At 43.7% G+C, this 25,618-nt stretch overlaps 1 protein-coding gene across 1 annotated transcript in view; it reads right to left on the reverse strand.

Moving 5' to 3' along the window:
* Armc3 (armadillo repeat containing 3) overlaps window positions 1-25,618 on the reverse strand; it is an 87,856-nt gene that overhangs the window by 19,655 nt on the left and 42,583 nt on the right. The window contains exons 9-10 of the mRNA XM_052157458.1: window positions 18,906-19,058; window positions 18,675-18,780 (exon numbers count right to left, since the gene is read on the reverse strand). Coding sequence (XP_052013418.1) covers window positions 18,675-18,780; window positions 18,906-19,058 — 259 coding nt within the window. The remainder of the gene's footprint in view (window positions 1-18,674; window positions 18,781-18,905; window positions 19,059-25,618) is intronic.

The following is a 25,618-nucleotide window of genomic DNA, read 5'->3' on the forward strand; positions in this document are numbered from 1 at the left end:
ACTATGGAGTAAGTTCAAGTTTAGCCTGGGCTACTTGGTAAGACAGCCTCAAAAGAAAGGGCAAAAAGACAAAGGGGCCCGGAAATATGGCTCAGTTGAAGGACACTTACCTAGCACATGCGTGGCTCTAGGCTCGATCCCCGGCAACATAAAAAATCATACTAACAGTAATGATATCGTCCATTTACCTTACTCATCATGTTAGTACAAGTCATCACGACAGCAAGAATTATTGACACTTTAATAACACGGACGTCTCAAATGTAAACATCTCAAATTTATATTGGATGGATTATTTTTCATATAGGATTGTATCATAAAACCAGAAAAGCAGGGGGAGAGTAAAGTCACCAGTGTCCCAATGCATTTAATTTGATAGCCTCGCCTGAATCTGTCGACAGTGATGGACCAGTATCCTTCAAAACAGAAGTCATGGCAGTTGTTCTGTCCATCCATCCATCCATCTATCCATCCCACAGCAGATTACAAATGAAATTTGGATAGGGAGGCCAGTGGTCCCGGGGGAAGAGTAGGCGGTGATGTCCATAAAACCAGCTCAGAAATAACGGGAACAGGGCTCTGCTTTGATGACGGGCCCCAGGCCTGCCCGCCGCACCCTGGTTTATTAGGTTAGCCCTTCCAACACACTTGCTGCCTCCGTGGTGGGAGCTTCATTCCCATGCCTCCTCTGGCTCTGGGGATGCAGTTAACCCTTCCTGTGACATCTTCCTTTCTTTGGTAGCTGAGGGTCAGTGTTTAATTTCCTTTCCTTGGGGATAAAATAGTCTTTTGATACCCTTATGATAATTTCACTTCTAATGCCTTCTTATTGTTAACTGACATGGTGGCCAGGTGGCTTTAGAGCTCCAGGTCTTACCAGGAACGTCTCAAATTTTTGCTTATGTAACTTTTATGGTTCTGAAACTGAAATTTAAAAAACTTCCTAAAGCATTTGTATGCATGTCTGTCTCCCCCCAACTCCCAGTGTGTGCACACATGTTTGTGTGTGTGTGTGTGTGTGTGTGTGCACATACACATGCCAAACACAGAAACCAGGGCTTTATACACACTTTACCATGGAGCTACTTGACAACCCCTGGAAGCTCAGGTTCAACGTATGTTTCTAATCAGCACACACAGGAATCTTCTCAAAACGCCTCTTCTTTTGAATTACTTTTTGCAACTCAGACCCTTATGCCAATTGCTGCAAATCTTTAACCACCATAAGCTCACCTTGCCTAAAATGCACAACTCCTTTGTCAAATAGTGGAATTTCTTCTCCCCCCCCTTTTTTGAAAATTAAATAAAAAGCACACCTCACTTTGTTTTGTTTTCTCTCCAGCAGTAGGAGCTGGAGAGATGGCTGCTACCTGGCTAGAATGATGTATTATTCTTGCAGAGGACCTGAGTTCAGTGGCTCTAAACTAGCTGGAACTTCAGTTCTAGGAGACCCTCTTCTAGTCTCCTTGGGAACCAGGAGTTCAAGTGGTGTACAAACACATGCAGGCAAATCACATAAAATAAAATGAAATAAAAATAATTTTCAAAAAGAGCCCGTATTTATGGAAGAGGAGGAGGATGACAACAATGGAACTGAGAAACAGTGCATCGAGGCTAGGGATTCCTCTGAGGAACACCTGAGTTTTGGGCTTTTCTGCTCAGTGTTAGCATGCTCTGGTAAACATGTGCCTTGCTCGCCGGCCGCCACCTTCTGCCTTTGCCTTCAGTCTTTATGAAGACAATAAAAGAAGTGTATAAAACCCTAGCTGTTTAAAAGCCCAGAGTTGTGGTCCACAGTGTAAGACAGCTTTTACTGAGCTAAACAGCCTCGCAGTGATAAACCAAGCTTTCAGCCCTGGGAAGAAAGGCATACACTGGACTTGGGCCCTCTGCCTTTAGTTTGTGTTCTGCATAACTCTAAAAAGAAAATTTACTAAAATGAGCTTTGGCAGAAAGGGTGTCATCACGACCATTTTTTTGCCTAAAAACAAGCTAATTACAAGATCGGAATATAACACAAAATTTATATATTAAAACATTCTTTGCGTTCATTTTGTTTCTTTCAAACCCACCAAAGTCTGGTTTACTTTTTCCTGTCCCTAATGGGGACATCCAGAAACCGAAGGCTGTCATATTTTAAAAACATGTTTCAGTTTCCTTAACAGTACAGTATTATCCAAGCAAATGAAACAGAAGTCAAACTGCTGTATTCTAAAATCCAGAATTATAGGGCCATATGTCACCACAATAGTTAGAAAATATTTTCTGATATTTACCATCATCATTCATTGCCATCCAGTTGGAGTTTACTCAAATGAGTTTAAAGTGTAAAATTTAAAAATGAGCTGAGCAACAAACAGGGAGATGGATAAGAACATCTGTGTGTGTGTGTGTGTGTGTGTGTGTGTGTGTGTGTGTGTGTGTGTGTGTGAGAACAGAGGTGAGGTCTAGCAGTCTGCTGTATCCAAACTAACTAGGCACCAGTTACACTCCCTCCCCCAATCCCAATTCTTCTCATCTCCCCGCAATCCATCTAAATCCCACCTGATCCCCTTCTTCTGTAGATCAACACCGTCGCAGAGGGACACACATGCCCACAGTCCTTGCCTTTTAGTTTAAATTAGGATTTTTTAAAAGCGAAACCATGCAGCAGGTTTTCAGTTCAGGCCTTTTCCCAGGTTGGCAACGTATTGGCGTTTGCCATTAGTGCATTCCGTCTGATGCCCTACCCTCTTCTGTCCCTGCTTCTACCTAGCCCCTCCCCGGAACCGTACAGTGTGCTGTCATGAGGTGTCTGGTAGGTTAGGGGTATAAACTACATCAGGACTTAATTTCTGTTCTAAATGCCTCTGTGGGAATACAAGCGCATCACGGAGCATGGACCGTCCGTCAATCAGTATTTCCGGTATTGTCTGTCAATTCTAATATGCCTCATGCTATGGCTAACACAGTATTTTAAAATTATAATCATACTGCCTACTCCAAACGCTCACAGATTCCTGCCATTGGGATAAAGCCCGGATTATGCACACAGCTTCCAGAGTCTGGCCCGCCTGCTCCTGCCTCCCTCTTTACCCCACACCCACTCCTCCCTGTCCCTGCTGCTGTGCCTCACCCCAGGACATTTATACAAGCTCTTCCTATGCCCCCTCCTGTCCCCTCCCCTGGATAATCCCCTTTCACAGTTTGGCACGAATGGCTTTTCCTCAAGAAAGGGGCTCTGGATCCCCAAACTCAGTTCTTCTTTTAAAAACCTGAACTTAAACCTTTGCAAAATATACATAATTGTCGTGGTTCAGAAAACAATGTTTTGACACAGACGTTCGCAGCCAAACATAACAAAATGTGATTAGGTCACAATATTTGTCATGGAATTCAGCAGTTTTCACTAGTGTTCCCAAGACCTACAAACAAACAACAAAACAAAACAACCCCCCAAACCCACCAAAACAAAACAAAACTACAACAAAAACCAAAATGGATCCTAAACTTCACTAAGGAAAAATTCAATTACACACAGCGCATCAACGAATGGCCTACGGTGCTGTTTCACATTGGTGTGTTTTCCCCACCCCCCTGTGTCTCCTCCTGAAGAACTAAGGAGACTGAAGTCCTCCAACAGCTGTCCCACCCTCCTGCTGTGTTGCCCTGGTGTGACCCCCTGGTCAATCGCTGTGTCTCTCATGTGCCTCCAGCCGGCTACATGCATGCTTCTTAGAGTCAATGCTCACCCTTTATTTGGTTTGCCTCTCCAGTTTAAAGGAGACAACAATATTTTACTGCCTTGGATTAACTCAAGGCAGTGAAGAAAAATTTGAGGGACTTGACAAAGGATGACAAAGGAGCCGACAAACTGGGATGTCCACCACGGTTTGTTGTCTAGGCTGACCTTAAATCCGGTCCGTCCCATCCTCGCGGCAACATTTTTGTTATGTTGAGACAACTTTTGGATGAAGTTAAGGTAATGAAATTTTGCACCTTAAGCACAGGACATCTTAGGAATCTGCTCCATTCTCCACTCTCTCTGGAGCGGAGTCGCGGTCTCTGTGAACTAGGATTCTGAATGTGCCACCAAGGCACAGCGTTCGGTCCTGGGATTGGATCTTTCTGCAGGTTTAAGAGCCGTGCTCAACAGATCTGTAATGACTGGTTACATGAGTCAAGGGTGACCTTGGGCACTCTGGAAATCTGTTTAGCGGAGCCCACATGCAGGGTAATATGTGGAACCCGGCGGAACAGATGGAAATGCTGGCACCGAGAACCTTGTTTGTTTACAGCGACTACAACCACTCCCACCAGCGTGACATTTCATATGTCTCTGAGATTTGTCACACCGAGGCAGACATATTGGCACAGTCAGGCTACAGTGGTTGAGACAGGCACACTCAGCGCCGTTCAGGGTGGCACCTGTGGCCCTGCCAGCTGACAGGAGACCTGCACCGGTGAAGCGTGGTGGGACTTCTCCTGGTTACCAGAGCCAGAGCTAGACTGCAGAGAGTAAGAATCTGTGCTCCCTCTTCCTGCTTCTGCTTTTTTTTTTAATTTTTTTTTTTAAAGACAGAGCTAAGGATCACAAAAGCACTGCATTGGGCTGAAGAGATGGCTCAGGCATTAAAGGTGAGGCTCGAACCCGGGAAGACAGAGAGCGGGATGTGTTTGCAGAGTTGAAAGCAGGGATCACCTGGCAATGGCCCTCAGCTTCAGAATGCTGTGGCAATACTGGCGGCGAAGATTTCTTCTTTTAAATAATATGTAAAGAACAACTGGCTCTAAAGGGAGAAATCAAAATTGTAGGCGCATCCTTAAAATGAAAGATTGTAAGGTAGCAAGACAATTGTTACAAAGTAAAGGCTGGCCTTCGGTGTGGCTCTGGGCCTTCGGTGTGGCTCTGGGCCTTCTGTGTGGCTCTGGGCCTTCCGGGTGCACAGGTGCACTCTTCCTACCATCTCTCTGGTCTCTCTGACGTAGTAGAAGAACTTGGCAATGGGACACTCAAGTGTGCTGGCTCAGCCCTCCACGGACAGCACAAGGGTTTTTGTTACAGATTTGGAGGCAGTCAGTCAAAGTCTGTGGGAATCAAATGTAATTTTCTTACACAGAGGGCCAAGGAGTCTTTATTGACTTATCTGTTGGATCACAATTCTTCACTTCCTTACACATCCTCCATTTCAAAAGCCAGACTGCTCCACCATGGGTAATTAATGGGCAGGTCATGAACTCCCTGCCAAGGGAGAGAACACCTCTCTTCAGATCACATGGCTGACTTCTCCTAATAAAACAGGGACGAGGCTCAGAGCGTTTGGGTGCTTGGAATAAATGATTTCGCAGTTATCAAATGTTCCTGGTTAGCCTATGTGGAATAGGTAGGATTCCACAGTTGACAAAGATACAATTTTATGTTGTCACTAAGGACACTGAACGCTCAAGTGTGACTAAAAAAAAAAAAAAAATTAAATCCTCAGCACTGAGCTATGTCCCCCTTCCTCAGTTAGCTCCATGCAGGTTCCTGGGCCTCTAAAGACCCTAGGGTCATGCTCCTCTTATGACTCTGTGATATTTTGTTCACTTACGTGCCTGACACTGTTGAAAATCGTATCTGAGATGACTGAGGGAGGTTCGCTTGTAATACTGACACTTGAGAGGCCGACACAGGAGGACTGGGATAGCCTGGGCTACCGGCCATACCCTGTCTCAAAACTGAAATATAACAGTTATGTGTTGCCATCTCCCAGACTGAGTCTGGGAGGTCCCCAGGGCCTTTTTGTCACCACCTACCCCCCACCCCCAAACACAGCATCTCTACAGCTGGAGCAGCGCCTTACTCACAACTGACCCAGAAGGAATGAAGGGAAAGTAGTGACAAGATTATCAAAGGATCCTAAGCTTGGAGATGAAGTCATAGATAAATAACAAAATGTCATGATGGGGGGAAGGCCCTAGATCCCCTGTACAATGTCATCTCCGGAGAGGAAAGACTATTGGAAGGGTCGGCGTGCCTGCTACACTGAGCGGGCTGAGAGGTACAAACCAGGGGTCCGTCTGCATTCCGTCCGTTATTTCCTAGTTGTTAAAGACACAATTCAGACGGAAGGAAAGCATTCCTGAAGGCGTTGGCAGCTGGCACAGGATTAAAAACCCTGGCTGTGTGACCGTTAATGCATTCTATTTATTTTGTTTTGTCTCTTTGCTTGCTTGAAGCCTGGTTTCCCATAGCCCAAGTAGGCCTCCAACTCACTCCATAGTCAGAGATGACCTAACACTCCAGATACCTGTCCCGGCCTCCCAGGTGCTGGGACCACAGCCTCAGAGATGACCTAACACTCCAGATACCTGTCCCCACCTACAAGGTGCTGGGACCATAGCCTCAGAGATGACCTAACACTCCAGATACCTGTCCCGGCCTCCCAGGTGCTGGGATCACAGCCCCACACTTTCATGTCTAGAGGTCTTTGTTTTAAGCATTCCAACGTTTTTCAGAGGACAATGTTTTCAGAGTCTGTCTTCCCCTTCCAAGAAGAGCAAATGTAGAGTCTGTTTGCTTCGCTTTGTTGTTGTTTGAGAAATGAGAAATGGGGAGAGGCTGGGGAAGATCAGAGGAAAGGAGAGAGGAGCGGGGTCTGGGACGGAAGACACAGATTGACTTCACGAGAGCAAGATACTATCACGTTTGCTGAACAAATGTTAAGTGGGAGGGTGAGCAGCAGGGGGGGAGAGAAGGAACCCCGGGCTGCACAGGGACACAGGGACACAGAGACAGGACAGGCTGTTGTCCCGGGGCGCCTCAGTGTCCCGCCGACCTCCGGGAACCTGGGGAAGTAACATGCCTCTACTTGCTCATGTGTAACGGGAACAAATGTGCACGACAGTGACAAGGACATTCCTTCACACATAAGACTGCTGTAGGATCCAAGGATCCACACGGCTGGGAACTTAGCTAAATGTTTGCCCGTAACTGCAGCGACCAACAGCCGCAGGATTGACCACGGCAAAGTATGACCATATTTCACCATTTGTATGTGTGTGGGAAAATCATCCTTTTCAGATCACCTTTCAGCCAGACAGCTCTGAAATAAACCTGCAGGGTTACAGCGGAGGCAGCTTCTTCTGAGATCGGATCTGAGCCTTTCCATGTAGTTACAATTAATGAGCAATAAGGGCCTATTCCCAAGTGAAGGGGGAAAAATGTAGGTAATGATTAATAATATGAAAAGTCAAGGGTGGATACAAAATAATGTGTAGGTTTAAATAGGCTTCAAATTAAAAGAGAAATAATCTGAGGCTATCCAATCTGTTTGATAATTTCCTGTGAAAATCAGTAATGCCGGAAACCAGACAGTACTAGCAACTTTAAAATGTTATGCAAATATCAGCCCCGCTCTGTAGGTAATAAAGGCAGCACGGATAATTTTCTAATTGAACATTTTATGAGATTCACTGAGCCTCAGAAAACTGGTAGCTAATCAAATTCAAAGTGTTTGTGGAGGTCTGGCAAGCCTCAGCCGACATAACAGGGATGGGAAATCAGGCGGTTTTATTGGAAACTCAGGTTTTCCATTCTGGGTGCTTTTTAACTTCAGTATGACTCCCACCCCACCCCCAGCCCAATAAAAGCAAAGTCAGGACAAGATTCTTCTATGCAGACAGGAATAGAGGCACTATGGTTGAATATAACAGTCATTCAATAAATTTGGATGGAAGGAATGGGGTAACCTCACAAGAACCCCCTGAGGGCTCTTCCCATTGGTCATTGTCACACAAAGGACTTTGATTACTTAATTTGGTCATTGCAAATGTGTGTGTGCACCACGGCTTGTGTGTGCAGCTCAGAGGGCAACCGTTGAGAGTCAGGTCTTTCCACCGTGTGGGGTGGACCTGAGAATCGAACTCAGGACATCCGGTTTCGTGACAAGGGCCATTACCCACTGTCCAATCTCAGACGCTCTCAAAGGACTTTTAAAGTGCCAAGCTCTTTGAAATGGTCTCCTTCGTTTTAAGAAAGGATGATCCTTCAAACAAAAGCAGCCCTCCTAAAGCAGCCCAATGTTATGTTGCCTCTCACTTGTATTGGGAGACCGCCAAGCTTCTAAAATTTTACAACGAATTTAAACAAAAAATTAAATAATCCTTTCTTTTACAACGGGATTCATCTATTGCTCAAACGTACTGCGTTTGTCCCTCTGAAAACACGGCGAGGCAAATATTCAGCCACTGATGGAAGAAGAAAAAAAGAGGTATCAAAACATTTTGAAATGACTGCACCTCGGAAAGGGACAAAGACAGACACAAACATCTGCTAACCGTGTATTTAGCAGTAGAATACTATCACAACGAAATGCTTTCCAGATCACAATCTTTTAATAATGTTCCAAAAATATTATTTTAGGCTCGCCAGAGTGTTTCAAATTAAATAAGTGTGTGTTTCATTAAAACACGGCGCGCTCGGTCTATTTTTGCCCCTCCCCCAACTCCCTCCTGAGCCGCCACTAGGGGGCAGTATGAAGACGCGGTTCTTGCCGCTGTGGGTGAAGGGAAATCGCTCAGAAAACCTATTTCTTAAGAAAAACCCTACGCGACAAAGACAATAACTGCGTGGCTTCAGCTTTAGGTCCGACCCATACATCAAGCCCTATGTGCTGAGTTTGCGTCTTTCGTGGGTCGTTTCTCAGTCCAATGTTTCTGTAAGGATTTTGAGTCCCACGATTACTTATCCTAAGTGAATCTGAGAGCTGGAGAGCCGTGGGTCTAGACAAAGTGATAATTTTTCCTTAAAGGACTATAGTAAACAACTACAGCCATCTCAGAGAGGTGTGCAGCGCCCCTTCCTGCAAGAGATGACGAGGGAGAAGGGAAGAATTGGTATTTGGCCTCTTTTAACAGATGTGTTTTGTTGAATTCTTGTCTTCAAAATAACTGGTCGTCACTGTTAAAGCCATCATTCTACAAGAAAATATGGCGACTCTATGGATAATCAGTCCCACGTCTACAAGTTAAAAGGTATACAAAGAAATGGTAAAATAAGTAAACAGTGTATTATGTTACCAGACCCACAACCAGCTTTATTTATTTGGGTGGTGATTTTTTTAAAGCATGAACACACACACACCCACACACATACACACGTACTTACAGACTTTCTACACTGACAGAGATAACACCCACTTCCGCTTGGACCATTCCTGACTGTGTGAGAGGATCTAGTGGTCACTGAGTCCTGGGTTTTATTGAGGCATTCCTGGGGATGTATTTAAATTTTTTTCCACATAATATATATGGTTTTCTTAGACAGGATGATCAACTAATAAATTTTGTAGACATTAAAGTGATATTAACTGTCTTCCTTCAGCTTTATTTAGTGGGTGAGAATTTTTCTGGGTTTCTCTACTGGTCAAGAGAAATTTTAATACAAATAATAGGAAATGATCAGTCATTCATATTGACAGAGATATACAGTCAAAGATAGTCAAAAGTTAGCAAGGCACTCAGACATATGCATGCGAGGCTGTCTCTGCACAGAGCCCCTTCATCATCATCAAGGTTTGTAGTCCTGGCATAGGTCACACAAAAGTGGAGAAGTCCCTAGAGACTTCTGCTATTTCAAAGACTTAAGGTGGCCCAACAATTAATCAAAGTATTTTTAAGTGGCCAGTTATAGATGATACAATTCAGAAATGTCTTGGGTTGCTGCTTTTGTGGGTTAGTTGAGAAGCTATGCAGAAGAACTGCAAATTCCACAGGAGAATGGGAAGAAGGGGGTCTTTAAAACTCAAGGGTCTTTAAAATTATCTTCATGGAGCTAAGGTTATGGCTATGAAGAATCAGGGTCTGTGTGGTTGAACACCGTTATCTGTGAAGAGTTTAACCTTAGTTACAAGTTTCCACTTTCTTGTAAGTATTAAAATGTTGTTTTCAATATTTATTTGTTGGTATTTACTAAAATTGTATCTTTAAAAGAGATCCCTTTAAAAATGTCCGGGTCAACGACTATATTCATTTTCAAATCTTGCCATGGCTGATCAATGGGTAAATTTAGTTTTCAGTGCAAAGGGAAATGAAGCATTACTGAATTCTTTCCATTCCTGGGGCAACTTTGAATCTAATTCTGGTCAGATCCAACAGATGGCAGTGATGTTATAAATTGTTTCAAATACTCTCAGTGCGTGTAGGATCAACTATTCAGAAGGATCATCCACAAATCATTTGCTCCGCACTTATATAAATTATTTAAGAATTTGAAATGATTAATTGGGCAGAAAAGTACAGGGTAAATAAAACATGAAATTCCACTGAAGATCTTTCTTACATCCAAAAATTAAATGGCTTCTCATTTCCAAAAAGCATTACACACAGAGAACTGTCAAGTACCAAGGAAGGAGCACTGTCCAAATTAGCCCAGGGTGGGGGGTGGAGGTGGGGGGGGTGGGAGTGGAGGTAGGGGTGGGGGTGGGGCGGGGGTAGGGGTAGAGGTAGGGGATGGGGGTGGAGGTAGGGGGTGGGGTAGGGGTAGAGGTAGGGGATGGGGGTGGAGGTAGGGGGTGGGGGTGGGGTGGGGGTGGAGGTGGGGGGGTGGGAGTGGAGGTAGGGGTGGGGGTGGGGCAGGGTAGGGGTAGAGGTAGGGGATGGGGGTGGAGGTAGGGGGTGGGGGTGGGGTGGGAGTGGAGGTAGGGGGTGGGGGTGGGGTGGGGATGGAGGTAGGGGGGTGGGGGGGTGGGGGCGGGTTGCCTATTCTCGCCTGGTTTTTACTGCTTCATCTCTTTTTTCATCTTCCAGGCAGGCTGGCCTCCACTGTCTCCTCCTACTTTATTTACCCACTTAAAACAATTTCTTTCTCCGCTCATTTCTAACAAGAGACCCCGGCAGGTCTTGTCTCTCATTCAGATAAGTACTTTGATTCATTGTTTCTTATTCATTAACCTTTATTCTGCAAAAAAACAAAAGACCAAAAGTAAGAACCCAGGGCTTCTAAGAGGGAAGCCACTGTTAACTGCTGTGGCTTCTGTGGTCCAAATTATGCGGACACGAACATCAGTTATCACTTCCTGTTTGAAGACAGGGCCACTGGTAGGCATATAAAGACACTTATCTCTTCTTATATGGATCTCTGGCTAGGAACTCCTTTGGATCACGATGTGGTGGTTATTTTAACAAACAGTAAAATGGACACTATGCTTACATGAATATAAATTGTTTGTGTATCTTAAGGTAACAAAATTATATAGGAGCTAATTATATTACCTACAACAGAACACACCTTTCTTGGTTTTTGTTCTCATACAATACTATATACTATTTTCCCTCATTCATATATATATATATATATATATATATATATATACATATATAAAATTTCTCTATCTGTGTGTATGTGTTTTAATTTAAACCTTTCTAAAATTAAAACTAACCAAACACTTAAAGCTGTATGCACATTTAGATTTTAGGTAGTAGCTTGTATTCTAAATATAAGTTTTCCTTATATTTAATAGATAGATAGATAGATAGATAGATAGATAGATAGATAGATAGATAGATTTGCGTCAGGTTCTGGTAGAATAACTGGAACTAGGAATAAAAACCAGAAGAAGCCACATTCAAAATGCTGACTTCCTTTGGTGACAAATGCTGTTCTCAGAAGACTAATGAAGGTAGACGGAGCCCATTCAAGAAAAGTGGTCTATTTCAAATACTCAATACTGAACATAACGTTTGGTGGGGGAAGTGTGTGTGTGTGTGTGTGTGTGTAAGAGCTAAGTCCATATTCTCTTTTGCCAATGTAATACTGGGTATAGGGTGCCCATAGAGAAAGGCGAGGGTATTTTAATTTTACTTAAATTTATTATTGGTCAATAATCTAGTAATGTTTTGTTTTCAGTACAATACCCATATTCTTTAAAAGGCTGATCCTGGGATCCAGATAGTTTCAGTTCTAGAGACTGAAGTCAGGAGACTTCATCCATTTAAACTTCATTCATTTAGACTTCATTCATTCATTTAAAACTCAGAGTTTTAAATGGGCCATAACGTTTTCCCTTTTAATGTGTTACTAGTTTTGTCTAAAAGTACAATACAATTCTTTTATTAAATTATCATTATGATGTCTTTATCATCTGTTACGTTTGAAAATGAACCACATCAAACACTACAAACTAGCAAATTCCTTGAAATTTGTACATAAAACAAAAAATCACCTCTAGTTTCAACCTCCCATTTATTAATGCTACATTTAATTTTCTTTTTAAACAAAGAAGACAATTCAAATATTGACTTATAATTCTCTCCTTCTCTCTCTGTCTGTCTGCCTGTCAGTCTCTCTCTCTGTCTCTCTGTCTCTCTCTCTCTCTCTCTCTCTCTTTCTCTCTCTCTCTCTCGTTTTTTAATTATATACCTACTCACACGCCAATTTCAAAGCAGGTTCCCGACTTGTCTTGGTCATGTACATTTCCAAGATGACATCTTGTATTTCCACAGATTCTGGTTGTAGAAACCCCAGGCTCTTCTGTTCAAGGACCTGGGGCTGGCTAAGTACCCCTTCCGTTATTCTCCAACAAGCCTCTGGAGCCGTTTCTTCCAGTAGGCTGCTTTCCTATTCGTTAGAAGCTGTGGCTACTCCAAGTTTGTAGAACTAGTGTTGGTCAGGTTTCCTTGGGGTACTTGACCCAAGCCCGATGGAGGAGGCAGACACTTCTTGAGTGTCCAGCCATCCGTGGCAATACAAACTTGGAGGTCTTTGTAGGTTTTGCTGGAGATCTGCAGTTTGCTCCGCCTCCATTAGTGAGTTCTCTTCCTCAGGTCCCCCTCCAGTCCCAGTTTACAGAGATGTCCAGGCTTCGCCCCTCCTGCAATTCCACGGCACACTAAGCTTCCCATTTCCCATTATGGGTGCATTTTTTTCTTTCTTTTTGCTTTCTTTTTTTTTTTAATATCTCATCCCCCTCTCCCACCTCCACCTTGTAGCCCCACTTTCTGGGCAACAGTGCTGTTCTAGATGCTTGGAAAGTATCGATGAATCAATGAAAAAGATTGCTTCCTCCGTGGGTCTGGTGTTAGTGGGAGACAGAATGTAAACGCCAATCAGCAGGAAAATGGGAGGTGGTGAGAGAATGGGAGGGGCCGGTGGGGCGGGGCAGGGGTGAGAGCTGCAGTGTTGACTATGGCAGTTCTCAACACTGAGGCAAAGCTTTCCCAAGGTGATACTTTAACAGTGACTTGGCTTTCTAGAAAAACATCCTAGGCAAGAGGATTGTCCATCAGTCAGTTCAAAACACCTCGGGCAAAATACTTCTGCAACTGGAAAGCACTTCTAGAACATACTTTATGACCTGTTTTACCCTTGGTTGTCTTTTCCCAACAGTGTTAATTTGTCTGTTAATGAAGTAAGCTACATCTCATTTAGAGAACTTGGCAGGCAGACTGGAAATGACCTCTGAGAACCTAGAGCGTGACTGTGAGGAGCAACCCTCCCTCGCGGCTCTCATATAGCGTTGGATATGGCTAGTTACCTGGCCCTGGGGCTTCTGAGTCACAGAAAGGCAGATTTCGAGGGAATTTAGGGAGGGAAAGTTATGGAGTCAGCCAGCCAGGTCCATGCAGAGTGAAGGTGAATGAATTCAACCTGCCAATGAAAGGCCCAGAGAATCCTTGGAACCCCAGGATCTGCATTCATGGGGGCTGAGTGGCCCCTTGCTCCCTAAAGTTTCTCGAAAACATCACTATTGATTGAAAACTCTGCAGTCGCCGAGCATGGTGGCCTGGGAAGCAAAGGCAGGTGGATTTCTGAGTTCGAGGACAGCCTGGTCTACAGAGTGAGTTCCAGGACAGCCAGGGCTACACAGAGAAACCGACTCAAAAAAACAAAAAAACAAAAAGAAAGAAAGAAAGAAAGGAAGGAAGGAAGAAAGGAAGAAAGCAAAGGAAAGGAAAACTCTGCAGTCACAGGTTCAGTCCTGGCTCGCACTTCCCTTCCCTCCATCCCATCTCCCTGCACACCACGGCCTCAGCAGGAGTGCAGCAGAGTAGGATGAAGTGGTTCAGAATCTTTTCATTCAGACTCATTACAAACTGTTTGAAGTGTTACTCTGTGGAGAAATGAAATTTGAAAGGTCCAAAAAGCTTGAGCGTCCGTGGAACCATGTTTAAAGAAGGCATCTGACAGGCAGCACCCTGTTACCTGAGAAGATGGGGATCAAACGGCTTTAAACCTGAAAACCGTCCACAAAAGGGTCTGCACAGCCTGGCCATTTGCTAATGCTGCTGAGAAAGTCTCCCATCTACACATTATTGTTACAGGGAGGGGAATATGTTCTTAGTGAGAAGCAAGATGTGTGCTGGCCCAAGAGCAGATGATAAACTTGTTTATAACAGAGGCTATGCAATTTCATATTTAGGTCATAAAAATTGGAATAAAGAAAGCATTTGTCCCTTTGCAAAAAAAAAAAAAAAAAAAGTAACCTCAAAGTATGGTGGCAGGGTCTCCTCCTCTTCCTCCTCCTCCTCCTTCTCCTCCTCATTCTCTTCCTCCTCCTTGTCCTCTTCCTCCTCTTTTTTTTTTCTTTCTTTTTTTTCTCTTTTTGGTTTTTTGGATTTGGCTTTTTCGAGACAGGGTTTCTCTGTGTAGCCCTGGCTGTCCTGGAACTCACTCTGTAGACCAGGCTGGCCTCGAACTCAGAAATCCACCTGCCTCTGCCTCCCAGAGTGCTGGGATTACAGGTGTGCACCACCACCACCCGGCTCTCCTCTTTTCTTTTCTTTTTCCTGTTTGACTTGGTTTAGTTGAGTTGATTATATAGGTTACAAAATAGGCGTCTAACTCCAGAAAATGTCCCAAATGTGAGAATGAAAAGGCTAAATGCTCAGCCCTGGGTGAGATATCTGCTCCACCCCACCCCACCCCATCCTCCCCTTCACCCAGGACTCAAGGAACATTTCCTAGAAGGGCACAGAAAGGATGAAAGAGCTGGGGGCCAGGGCAGAGGGATAGGAAATGCTGTCCTCTGGACATCATATAGCTGCTGCACATGTGAGCCCACAGTAGCTGTGGTGATGTGCACAAAATCACACTGATGAAGAATTCTAGCATGGGGGGAGAAGGGGCTTCAGAGGTTCTAGCTGAGGAGCTATTGGCAGTTCATGGTGATAAGGAAGGGAGAATCAATTGCTCTTCTTTGGAAAGGGGTGGCCTTTGATAGGTTGTTCATGGCCCGGTGGATAACTCTACACCCATTCCCCTATGGGCGGCACTAGTGTGACTCAGTAGATAGACAGGGGAATGGATGGACTGATGGATAGCGGACAGATGGATGGATGGATGGATGGGTAGAGGGATGGAGAGAGATGCAGATAGTTGAAATAGGGAAGGGTATGAATGAGGATGCAGTCTTGGATGGCATTAGAGAGAGCAAGAGAGAGCTCTGGGAGGTGGATATGAGCAGGATACATTGTATCTATTCTATGAAAAAACTTTCAAGGATAAATAAATACTATTATTTAAAAAAAGAATTAGAAATTAATTTTAGTCACATCAAGGTTTGAATATAGGAGACAGGTTACCGCAAGGCTCACTCACAGTACTTACAGAGGTTACAGCATATTGTTACTTCAGTTACGAATTAGGTTAGAAATGAGAAAGTGTTCAGGCAGCTCTCAAATGCACCTGAACTCAGCTCTGGCTTTGCTTCCTTCCTTCACACAGAAAGCAATCAGAAAAACAAACTCAACCCCCAGCAGTACCATGGCTTCTGCTGGGAGAATATTAGTGAAATTGTTCCCTTCCAAAAAGGGATTCAGTGGACCTCAGGAAAGCCAGACTTATGCTAACTGATGTAGAAATAGTCAAAGGAGAAAACGTTTTTCTCTTAAAAGCATGCTGTCATTTCTGTTGGATCTGACTTTATAATTAATACATTAAGTGATTAACATTCTAGAAGGAGCTGCCCGGCGGCCTGGCAGGCTTCCTTACTTCTGGTTGACTATGGGGTCCTTTTTTTACTCCAGTTTTCAGCATCTGGCACAGACATACCAACTCTGACTCTCTCTCTAAAAAATATTTACCGTGGGGCTGGAGAGAAGACTCAGTTGTTAAAAGCACTTGCTGCTCTATCAGAGGACTGGGTTTGACTCCCAGTACCTACACAGAGGCTCATAAACTATCAGCAACTCCAGTCTCAGGGGACCCAAAGCCCTGTTTAACCTTTGAGTCACACATACCTGCACGTAAAACACTCATACCCACACAACGATAAAATAAATAAATCTAATATTTTAAATATTTGCTTTCAAAAAGTATTTTTAGCTCATATATATATATATATATATATATATATATATATATATATATATCAGAGAACACCAGATAAACCCCTTATCAAACACAAGGAGAAAAGGCCTCGTAGTGGGTGAGGAGAATCTCGCCTCAGACTAAATCACAAGATGAGGCGTGTTGTAGCTGAGAAAAGAGGCATTCTTTAGCTTTGACTCTGTATTTCTGAAGTGGAAGCTACAAAAGACAACAAAAATCTGTGAAAGAAATAGCTTCCGGAGCAAATCCGAAGGCAGCCCCTGAGAGGACTAGCTCCCTCCTATCTCCTTCCGGTTTATACAGAGCTAATTTATAGAGGCCGAACTCATATCAAGACGCCTGTACACTCTGGGGGCTCGGGAAAATGACTTTAGAGAGTAGGTAAGCCCACACGGGCCGCAGGGAGGTTCTAGTGTCACTGATAAAATGTTTTGCAGTAGTATGGCTGCCGTTTTCACGCCCTGCTTCCTGTGTCTGAAGCATTCTAAAGGTCAGCGCTTATTCCCCTGGATGCAATGCTGACCCTTGGCTTGGAAAGTGATTCCCGTGACCTCAGACAGAGGAGCATCCTTTGTTTTGATGCTTCAGCTGTTAGGTTCTCAAGGGGCATTTTATAAAATGTTTGTGTGGAGTTGTGTGGAGTAGACAAAGAGGAAGAAAGGTTAAGAAAATGGCTGTGTGAGGGGATTAGGGGGGTATGCCTCAAGTTAGGAAGGGTAATTTTAGCTAGAATGGCACGCGCGCATACACACACACAAACACACAGACACACACACACACATACTCACATGCACACACGCACACTCATGCATGCACATGCACACATATGTACACATGCAAAGAAAGATAAGAAGTAAATTTAGTTTGCATACCAAGTAAGAGGCAAGGAGGGCAAAGGATTATCTTACAAAAGCCAAGTTCAGGAAATTCCTGTCTTGCAAGGCTATACTACCTTCTGTGGAGAAAGGAACTTGCCCTTGGGAGTCCGACAGACCTGCATTCAGTCTCCGGCTCAGCTCTTTACACACGCACGCACCCTGGAAAGTTAGCTAAGCGTGCAGAGTCTTGGTCTCATTAGTGACGACTACTTAGATAACTATTTTTAAAAATGATTACAGAACACATTCCACACTGTTGCTAATCAGGAGAAATCCCCGGCTCCAGCCTTTCTTCATGTTTGCTGCTGCCTTTAGTTGAAGTTTAAAATGTTCCCATTTCTCTAATGCTTGCATCCTTTCTAAGTGGGTCTTTAAACCCTTTACCACTTATCAATTGTTTTAAATAATGTTGTCAGGAATATTTCTAGCACTGCTTACCGTCACTGGCATAGGAAGTGAAAGATGTAAGAGTTAACGGGGGAAGGGAGACGGTTCGGTTAGCAAGGACCGTGCTTGCTGCACAAGAATGAGATTCTGAGTCTGGATCCCAGCACCTGTGCACAGTGCCAGGCATGGTAGCACATGCCTGTAATTCCAGGGCTGGGGAACAGGAGCCAGGAGGATCCCCAGGGCTCACCGGCTTGCTGTGCTTCCTGAATCAGAGAGTTTCAGGTTCAGTGGGAAACTGTCTCTAAAAATGATGGGAATTGGGGCTTCAGACACAGTTTAGTGGTTAGCGTGCCGGCTGCTCTTCCAGAGATCCAGGCTTGATTTTCTACATCTACATAACTGCTCATAAGTGTCTGTAATTCCATTCCTAGGGGATCCAACACCCTGTCCTGGAATCTGTGGGTGCCAGGTACTCACATGATATATAGACATATAAGCTGACAAAGCAGCAAGACACATAAAATAGTAAAAATTGAATTAAAAAAAGTAGACAATGACAGATCATAATGCCTGGACTCTATATGTATCTGTACACACAGGCATGTAAACACACACACACACACATACAGAGGAACCGGCATGCACATACACATACATATACACATACACACACATACACACATGCACACACACATAGGAACAGAGGAACCAACACACACACAGGAACCGGTATACACATACTCATACACAGAGGAAACACACACACACACATACACACACATGCACACATCCACATACAGCAACCAATAGATACACATACACGCATACACACAGAGAGGAACACACACACACATAGAGGAAACGGCGTGCGGACACACACACACATACACACACACACAAAGTCTTAACTTGCTATCTGGGTATAAGGGTTTGTACAGTTTTTCAACGAAATTCAATATTCAAATTTTTTTGGTAGGGGACAAGCAAATCAGATAACTACTTTCATAAGAGACCCCAAAGAACCAAAAAGTCAGATTACCTAAGAAAATATGGAATCATCATAAAAGCCAGATGTCACAGCCAGGGTGTCCTGGCCCCAGTGAGGTTAGTGAACTTACTTGGCATTTGCAGGGCTGCTGGTTGTCAGGTTTGCCAGGGCCAGTGCGGCTGCCTCCCTCACCTCCTCATTGTCACTTCTGAGCAACTGAACTATCTGCGGAATCCCTGCAGGGCAACAAGTGTGAGTCGGTGACTCCACACTCATCCACACAGCCCCGGTGCAGTATCCACACAACCCCAGTGCAGCAACCTAGAAGCCTTCCAGAAATGGCGGCCTCTGGTTTGCTTACCCTGGGTGTTGAAATAGTCTTTGCAGCTTGCGCTCTCGCACATGGCTGAAATAGCTTGGGAAGCAGCAATCTTGGTCCCATCGCTGTCAGATCCCAGGAGGGTCACCAGGCATTTTTCAACCTCTTGTTCGTGAAAAACTTTTCTATTTTCAGCTTTCATAAACAGAAAGGAAAAATAAATCAGGATTTGCCTGGTAAAAGTAAACTTACTACCTGACAGAAATATAAGCCATTTGCTAACTTTCATGTCTAAATCTAAACTAAGGAAAATATGTACCTAGTTAACCTCCAGACCACAGCCGAGACTCCAAAGGGTTGATGGGTGTGACATGTATTCCACGTGGTAGGAAGCCTGTGTGGTGAGGTGCACGCACACACTCATGTCATAAGTGTTTAAGACACCTCACAAGCTGATTCCGCTCTTGGTGTTCACACGGACTCTCTCCTCACTAACCATAAGAGCTCAAGTATCTTCTATTATTTTAAATGTAAAACACAATATTAAGATGTGCCTACAAAGTACAGACTGGAGAAGTGGATACTTAAGACTTCCGGAGAAGAGCAGAGGGGAGGGGAAGGAAGAAATGAGTGCTGAGGGACAGTCCGACGCTTCTCGGCTTCCGTTAGGACCATCAAGTGTCTTTCCCCCAAATGATTATATGTGCTCAAGCAGCGAAGGCTAGAAAAAGCACTTTAATTACCATAGACACAGTATAAGACCACGTTGGAATAGTTTTGCTTTCTAAAAACACTAAGTCCACATCATGGTATTTGCTCTCTTATGAAATATTAAATTTCAAACCAAACGTGTGTGTGTGTGTGTGTGTGTGTGTGTGTGTGTGTGTGTGTGATGCTGAAAGCAGAACCTCAGGACCCTGGATAGACTAAGCAAGCAGTCTGCCCTGAAGCTTCCCCAACCTGAAACCTAAAGAGAATTTTCTGTTTTTGTTTTTTGGGTTTTTTGTTTTTTTTTTTTTTTTTTTTGGTCTCTGTTTTTTAAACATTTTTTCTCTTGTCTTAGGTTTTTCGAGATAGTGTTTGTTTATTTTTTTAATAAATGCTAATTTCATAATATACTGAGGGAAATATCTTGTGTCAAAGCAAAACATTAAATAGAATATTAAGATTATTTTTGCATTCCATTAATTTAAAATTTTTCATTCTATTTCATGCTGAACCTTCTACTATTTAAGGAGTCTGAAAACCTCAGTGTTGAGGACTGGGGCCATTGGCTGTAGAGGCTGCTGGGGAAGAAACAGATGAAAACAAATTCTTTTCTAAGATACTTTTGGTTTCTTTAAAACTGTTGGCTGTATATCTGATTCTCCGTTCACTGTCTTTGCGAAGCCTGAAGGGCATAATCTTGACAGAGTCAGGTTTTTGGGCTAGTGAACAAGATGGACTCTGTGGTCTGAGGGCATTAACATGGAAGGCTCTTCTGCCTCCAAACACTGACAGCACTTTCTATTACAATCTGCATGCGGGACTAATCAATTACTTAGATATATTTTACTTGAACTATTTTTTCCCAGATGCTTTCTGAAACAAAAACACTAAGGGTGTCTCCGTCGGAACGCTGAGGTCGGCCTTCTCCTTCCTTCTAACTATGATCCCCAGATTCTCTTCATAACACCCGTGTTCAGCCATGCTTGCAAAGACTTTCTGGCCTGGGCTCACCCATCCCCAGATGTGTCCCAAGAGGTCTCCAAGCTAGGTAACCAATCAGGAGGCTCAGTCTGGGAGCCTATCACTCCTGAACTTGGACGGGCTTCAATTGGTCAGAACGGGTGTTTCATTAAAAACGAAAAAGCTGGAGTTAATACATCAAAATGGCCTCTAAGATTTTTTTCCTCTAAGATATTTTTAAATTCACAAAGTCTTTATTAGTTTAAAAAAATGCTGGAGACTTTTTCCGGAGGCACTGACAATAGGAGGGAGAGGAGGAGGAAGAAGAGGAGGAGGAAGAGGAGGAGGAGGAAGAAAGGAAGGAAGGAAGGAAGGAAGGAAGGAAGGAAGGAAGGAAGGAAGGAAGGAAGGAAGGAAGGAAGGAAAAAGGAAGGGAGGAAGGGAGGGAGGGAGGGAGGGAGGGAGGGAGGGAGGGAGGGAAAGAAGATTGGTATAGTTGTACCTTTAAGCTTTCCCTAATGTCTCTGAATCAAGTCCTAAACAGATCACTTAGCATGGAGTCTATCGGGACAATCTGACAAGATAACACTAACCATTAATGTGAAAAGATCAATTTTTGAACACATATTTGTTACATTAAAAAAACAGTATATACAAAAGGACTGGAAAGATTTAAAAAAAATAATTTCAGTAAATACTGAGGGCAAGTAGATTTTTTTTTTTTTTTACAAAATAATTTAAATAAATACTGTGGGCAATTAGTTTCTCAGTCCTGCTGGGAATGTTCTCAAAATCCAGCTGTGTTCACCAAACCTCAAAAGTGCTGACTGCAGTGTGGCTATAATAGATTTAAAAGATGAATTAACATATTAACCAAGTACTTTCACTGAGACGCTATGCCAAGAAGTATTTGTGCTTTAATTATGCAGATAATAAAGACAGCTATGTTACTAATAGAGTAATGCCCTTTGAAAACAGCACTCAGTGTGCTAACATAAAGAAGGCAGGGGCTTCGGGGCTGTAAGCGAATGCCTAATGCTTGTCCTTGCCTGTTCTCTGGACAGGCCATTGTCCCACCTTTGTCCCTGCTGAGTAGTTAACACCAGCTCATAAAACTCTCAGCAACTAGGTCATTAACACCTCCCCACCCTCCAATGGTGCCAGGTCAAACTCCTGCTGAGCCTGCTTCTCACAGTGGGGGAAACCGCAAGTCACAACTTCGAAATCCGATTCGGTTTTTTTTTTACATGTTTCAGCTGTTTTTTGACAGACAGTGCAGACACACGCACTCGTCTGAAATATTGGAACGATGGACAGGAAAGCCGAATTATAAATTACTGCTGAGAGGCAAGTTGTCCTTACTGATGGAATGAAGACTAACATCTGTCCAAGCTTATGGCACTGGGAGAAAAATTAAACCTTCACCTAATTATTCACTTTTACCACAGAAATATTAGAAGATGATTCTGTTAATCCTTGTTAAGTTTGAGGTCTCACCTAATATAATGTCTAATAAATCTGGCACATGGACATCAAGATGTAAAGATGTACAAAGTGATACAAAAATCAGACAAGAAATACAGGTAGGGTGTGGAAAGAGAGTGGTCTACAGCCACACCCACAAGGAGAGGTGATCTGGGGTTGTGGCCAGGTAGACAAGAAGGGACTGACCCAGCAGGGAGGAAGGTGCCACCTGGTCCTCTAGCAGTGGCCCTGGAAGATTGACCCTGCCCCACTACTGCTCACTTAAATAGTTCTGTTAACAAATGTGGCTAAAGCAAGAAGTCTAAAGCAGAGAGACTTGTAACGGCACATGGCTCCCCTCAGAAATAGGTCCCATCAGAAGTTGGGCCACCCTTAAGGATTTAAGGTAGAAACTATGGGCGTTTATGAAATTGTTTCTTTCTCGAGGCATTGAGAACCAAGAATGAAGCTTTCAGATCAGATGTCTCCTGGTCTGAGAAAATCAAAGCACCTAGGGGCCCCTTGGATTTAAAGAAGCACTCAACAAATGTTTCCTGGGTGTCTCACCAAGAGGCAGGATCAACTCAGAGAGAACATGCCATAAAGGACAAAGTAAAGTTACCAGCTGGACAAGTACAGTTGTAATTAAATATATGTAACCTTTAGAGATGGGAGGGTTGCCCAGATATGGAGCACAGGCCTGGCACATTCTAAAAACTGGGTTTGGTCAAGTGAGACAGACAGACAGACAGATAGACACAGAGAGATAGGGAAGGAGGGAGGAAGGTGGATACGTGAGCTTCATTTTTTTTTTTTTTAAGAAAACCACATTTAAGAGCTGAAACCAGAAAGGCAAATGTCTCTGGAGCTGTACACAGCATACCCATGAGTGACATTAGTGTAGAGAGAAACCTCACCCATCCAGAAAAGGGCATTCTGCTGGTCAGCGGAGGTTGATTCTCATCCCACTGCTTACCTAGTATCCCACAATAACAGTGCCAGATTCATTGAGTTCATGCACAGGTTTTCTAAATGTACCATAATAGCAATCTATAAATGTCACATGCAGGAAACTAGAAATATGTATAAAGCAGAACGGGCTCTCATTGCTTGAAGTACGTTTGTAAAAAGTCTCATGGCTAGGGAGATGGCTCAGGGGGTGAAGTGCTTGCCAGGCAAGCCTGACGACCCGAGTGCATACTCCCAGAACACACATGCAGGCCAGGCGCTGTAACACAGGTCTCTGTAACCCAGCACTCCTCTTGGAGGAGATGTCAGAGAAGATGAGGGAATCCGTAGAGGCTCACGGGACAGCTAGCCTGGGGCACGAGCCGCAGACTGCAAGAGAAGCCTTTTCTTAAACAGGGTAGGAGGCAAGGACCGACATCTGAAGCTGTGCTTTTACTATCACAAGGCTGTGTTACACATGTGCTGTTACATGTATGTTCACAAACATGCCCACACATACATGTGCACATGTGCACAAACATGCACACATACATGTGTACAGATGTGTGGTCACATACAGGTATTCAGACATGCATATGTACTCATGCATATGTGCACACATACACATGCACATACACACATAGCAACATAGGCATGCACATGCAAATATGTATGTACACACAGACACACAGAGGCATGCATACACATATGTGTACACATATACACAGATGTGTGTACATACACACAATCTTTTAAGTCCGGGGGGGGGGGGGGCAGTTATTTCGACACCTTGAAAAGCAATAGAAATAGGCATTTTGATTTTCTCTCTGAGTTTAACCATTTGATGAACATGGATAGCCCCCATGTTCAAAGTCAAAATGAGATGTCCCCAGACCCAAAGTAAGGACCAAAACAAGAAGAAATAAATACAAAATTCATGTAGCCTAGCACAAATCATGTCCTGCAGAATGTAGCACAACAGAGAAACAGAAAGTTCCAATCTAAACAAATGGTGTCTGACCACACCAGATGAATAGCTAACACTGAGTGAGGGTGTGTCAACGTGGTCCCACTCGCCCTTGCTTTCCTCATTTAGACTCCATCATCTGGAAGACAGAGGTGGCTTCCGACAGCCCACGATGCCTCTGAGATCACATGCAGAATAATGCCCATATGTATTGTTGGCAAGAGTGCTTTGATCGGATTCTCAAAGAAAGTTAATACTCTCCTAAAGCTTAAGTTTGGGCACAGTAGTTGCATGTGCTGGGAAGCCATCAGAAGCAACAGGCAGAAGAGATTCAGAAGGCACGTCAGGATTAGAAACAGATTTAAGACAGAGAAGGAAGTAGTGCAGACGTTAGTCACAAGTGCGATTTCTCTGGAAGATTTTAGAAAGATCCGGAGACAAGCTCAGTATTGAAATGATGGATGAATGTGAAGGATTTTGGTTTGACAGTTGGGAGGAGAGCTAAATAAGAGACTGTTCTAGAAATGGAGAGGAAGACAAGCGTGAGGAAGAGGTGACAGCCAACAGTGGGTATACCCTGAGTTAGAGTTCAAGAAGAAGAGAGAGATTTGTCTAAAGGACTCACTGAACATGTTGACATCAAATTCTACAGAGCTGTTTTGGAATCAGTGAGTTTAGCAATGGAGAGATGCTGAGGGAGGTGGAGGTAACTTAAAAATCTGCTTCTTTGTTAAAGCAGTTGACGAAGAAGAAAGGGAGGACCACAGGCGAAAGAGAGGGGGAAAAAACCATAAAAACCTTCCATAAATTATTTCCAGTCAAAAATACTGCACCTCTCAGTATGTGTCCCACTCCTATTAGTCCCCACCTGTCTAGCAGTGGCACAGGAAGACAGAACAGTGATGTGTGACATCACAGTACAAGAACACCCCTGCTAACACCCAAACGTGGACCAAAGGCTTCCACTAACATATCAGCTGATATGATAGAAACACAGCCAACGGTTCTGTGAGAGCCCCATTTGCTGATTAAACTGTCCCAGGCTGGGACAGAGCCGTCAGCACGCCACAGCAACCCTGCAGCTCTGACAGGGCGCAATAAGAATGGAAGAAGAAGGACAAAGCTGCTTTAAAGACAGTAAGTAATGATAAGTTTTCTGGGGGCAGTAAAGATCAAGCAGAGCCAAAGCAAGAGCACAAAGGACAGTGGAATGAAAGCATGGCGTGGACGGGGCATGGACCAAAAATATATTTGGGTAACTTTTACAACCTATTGTATTTTTTTCTAATTATTATTATTATTATTATTATTATTTACCCTGCAGTGGTGGTGAATGGCTTTAATACCAGCACTCAAGAGTCAGAGGCAGATGGAGCTCATGAGTCGGAGGCCAAACATGTCTATAAGCGTCACTACTATCCAGGACTACAGAGAAGTTCTGTCTCAAAAAATTATATGCCTGCATATACATACATACATGCATATAATGTGCATGAGGGTTGTGTTCTGACTGCATGTATATGCACCACTTGCCTGCCTGGTGCCTTTGGAGGCCAGAAGGCCACACACTCCTTCTCTGGGACTAGAATTAAAGATGGATTTGAGTTACCAATAAGTGTGTTGTGAATTGACCCTGTGTCTTCTGCAAGAGCCACAAGAGCTTTTGACTGCTGAGCTACATCTCTAGACCCAGACCCTTTGAATTTAA

The sequence above is a fragment of the Apodemus sylvaticus genome, chromosome 14 (assembly GCF_947179515.1).
Source record: "Apodemus sylvaticus chromosome 14, mApoSyl1.1, whole genome shotgun sequence".
NCBI lineage: Eukaryota > Metazoa > Chordata > Mammalia > Rodentia > Muridae > Apodemus > Apodemus sylvaticus.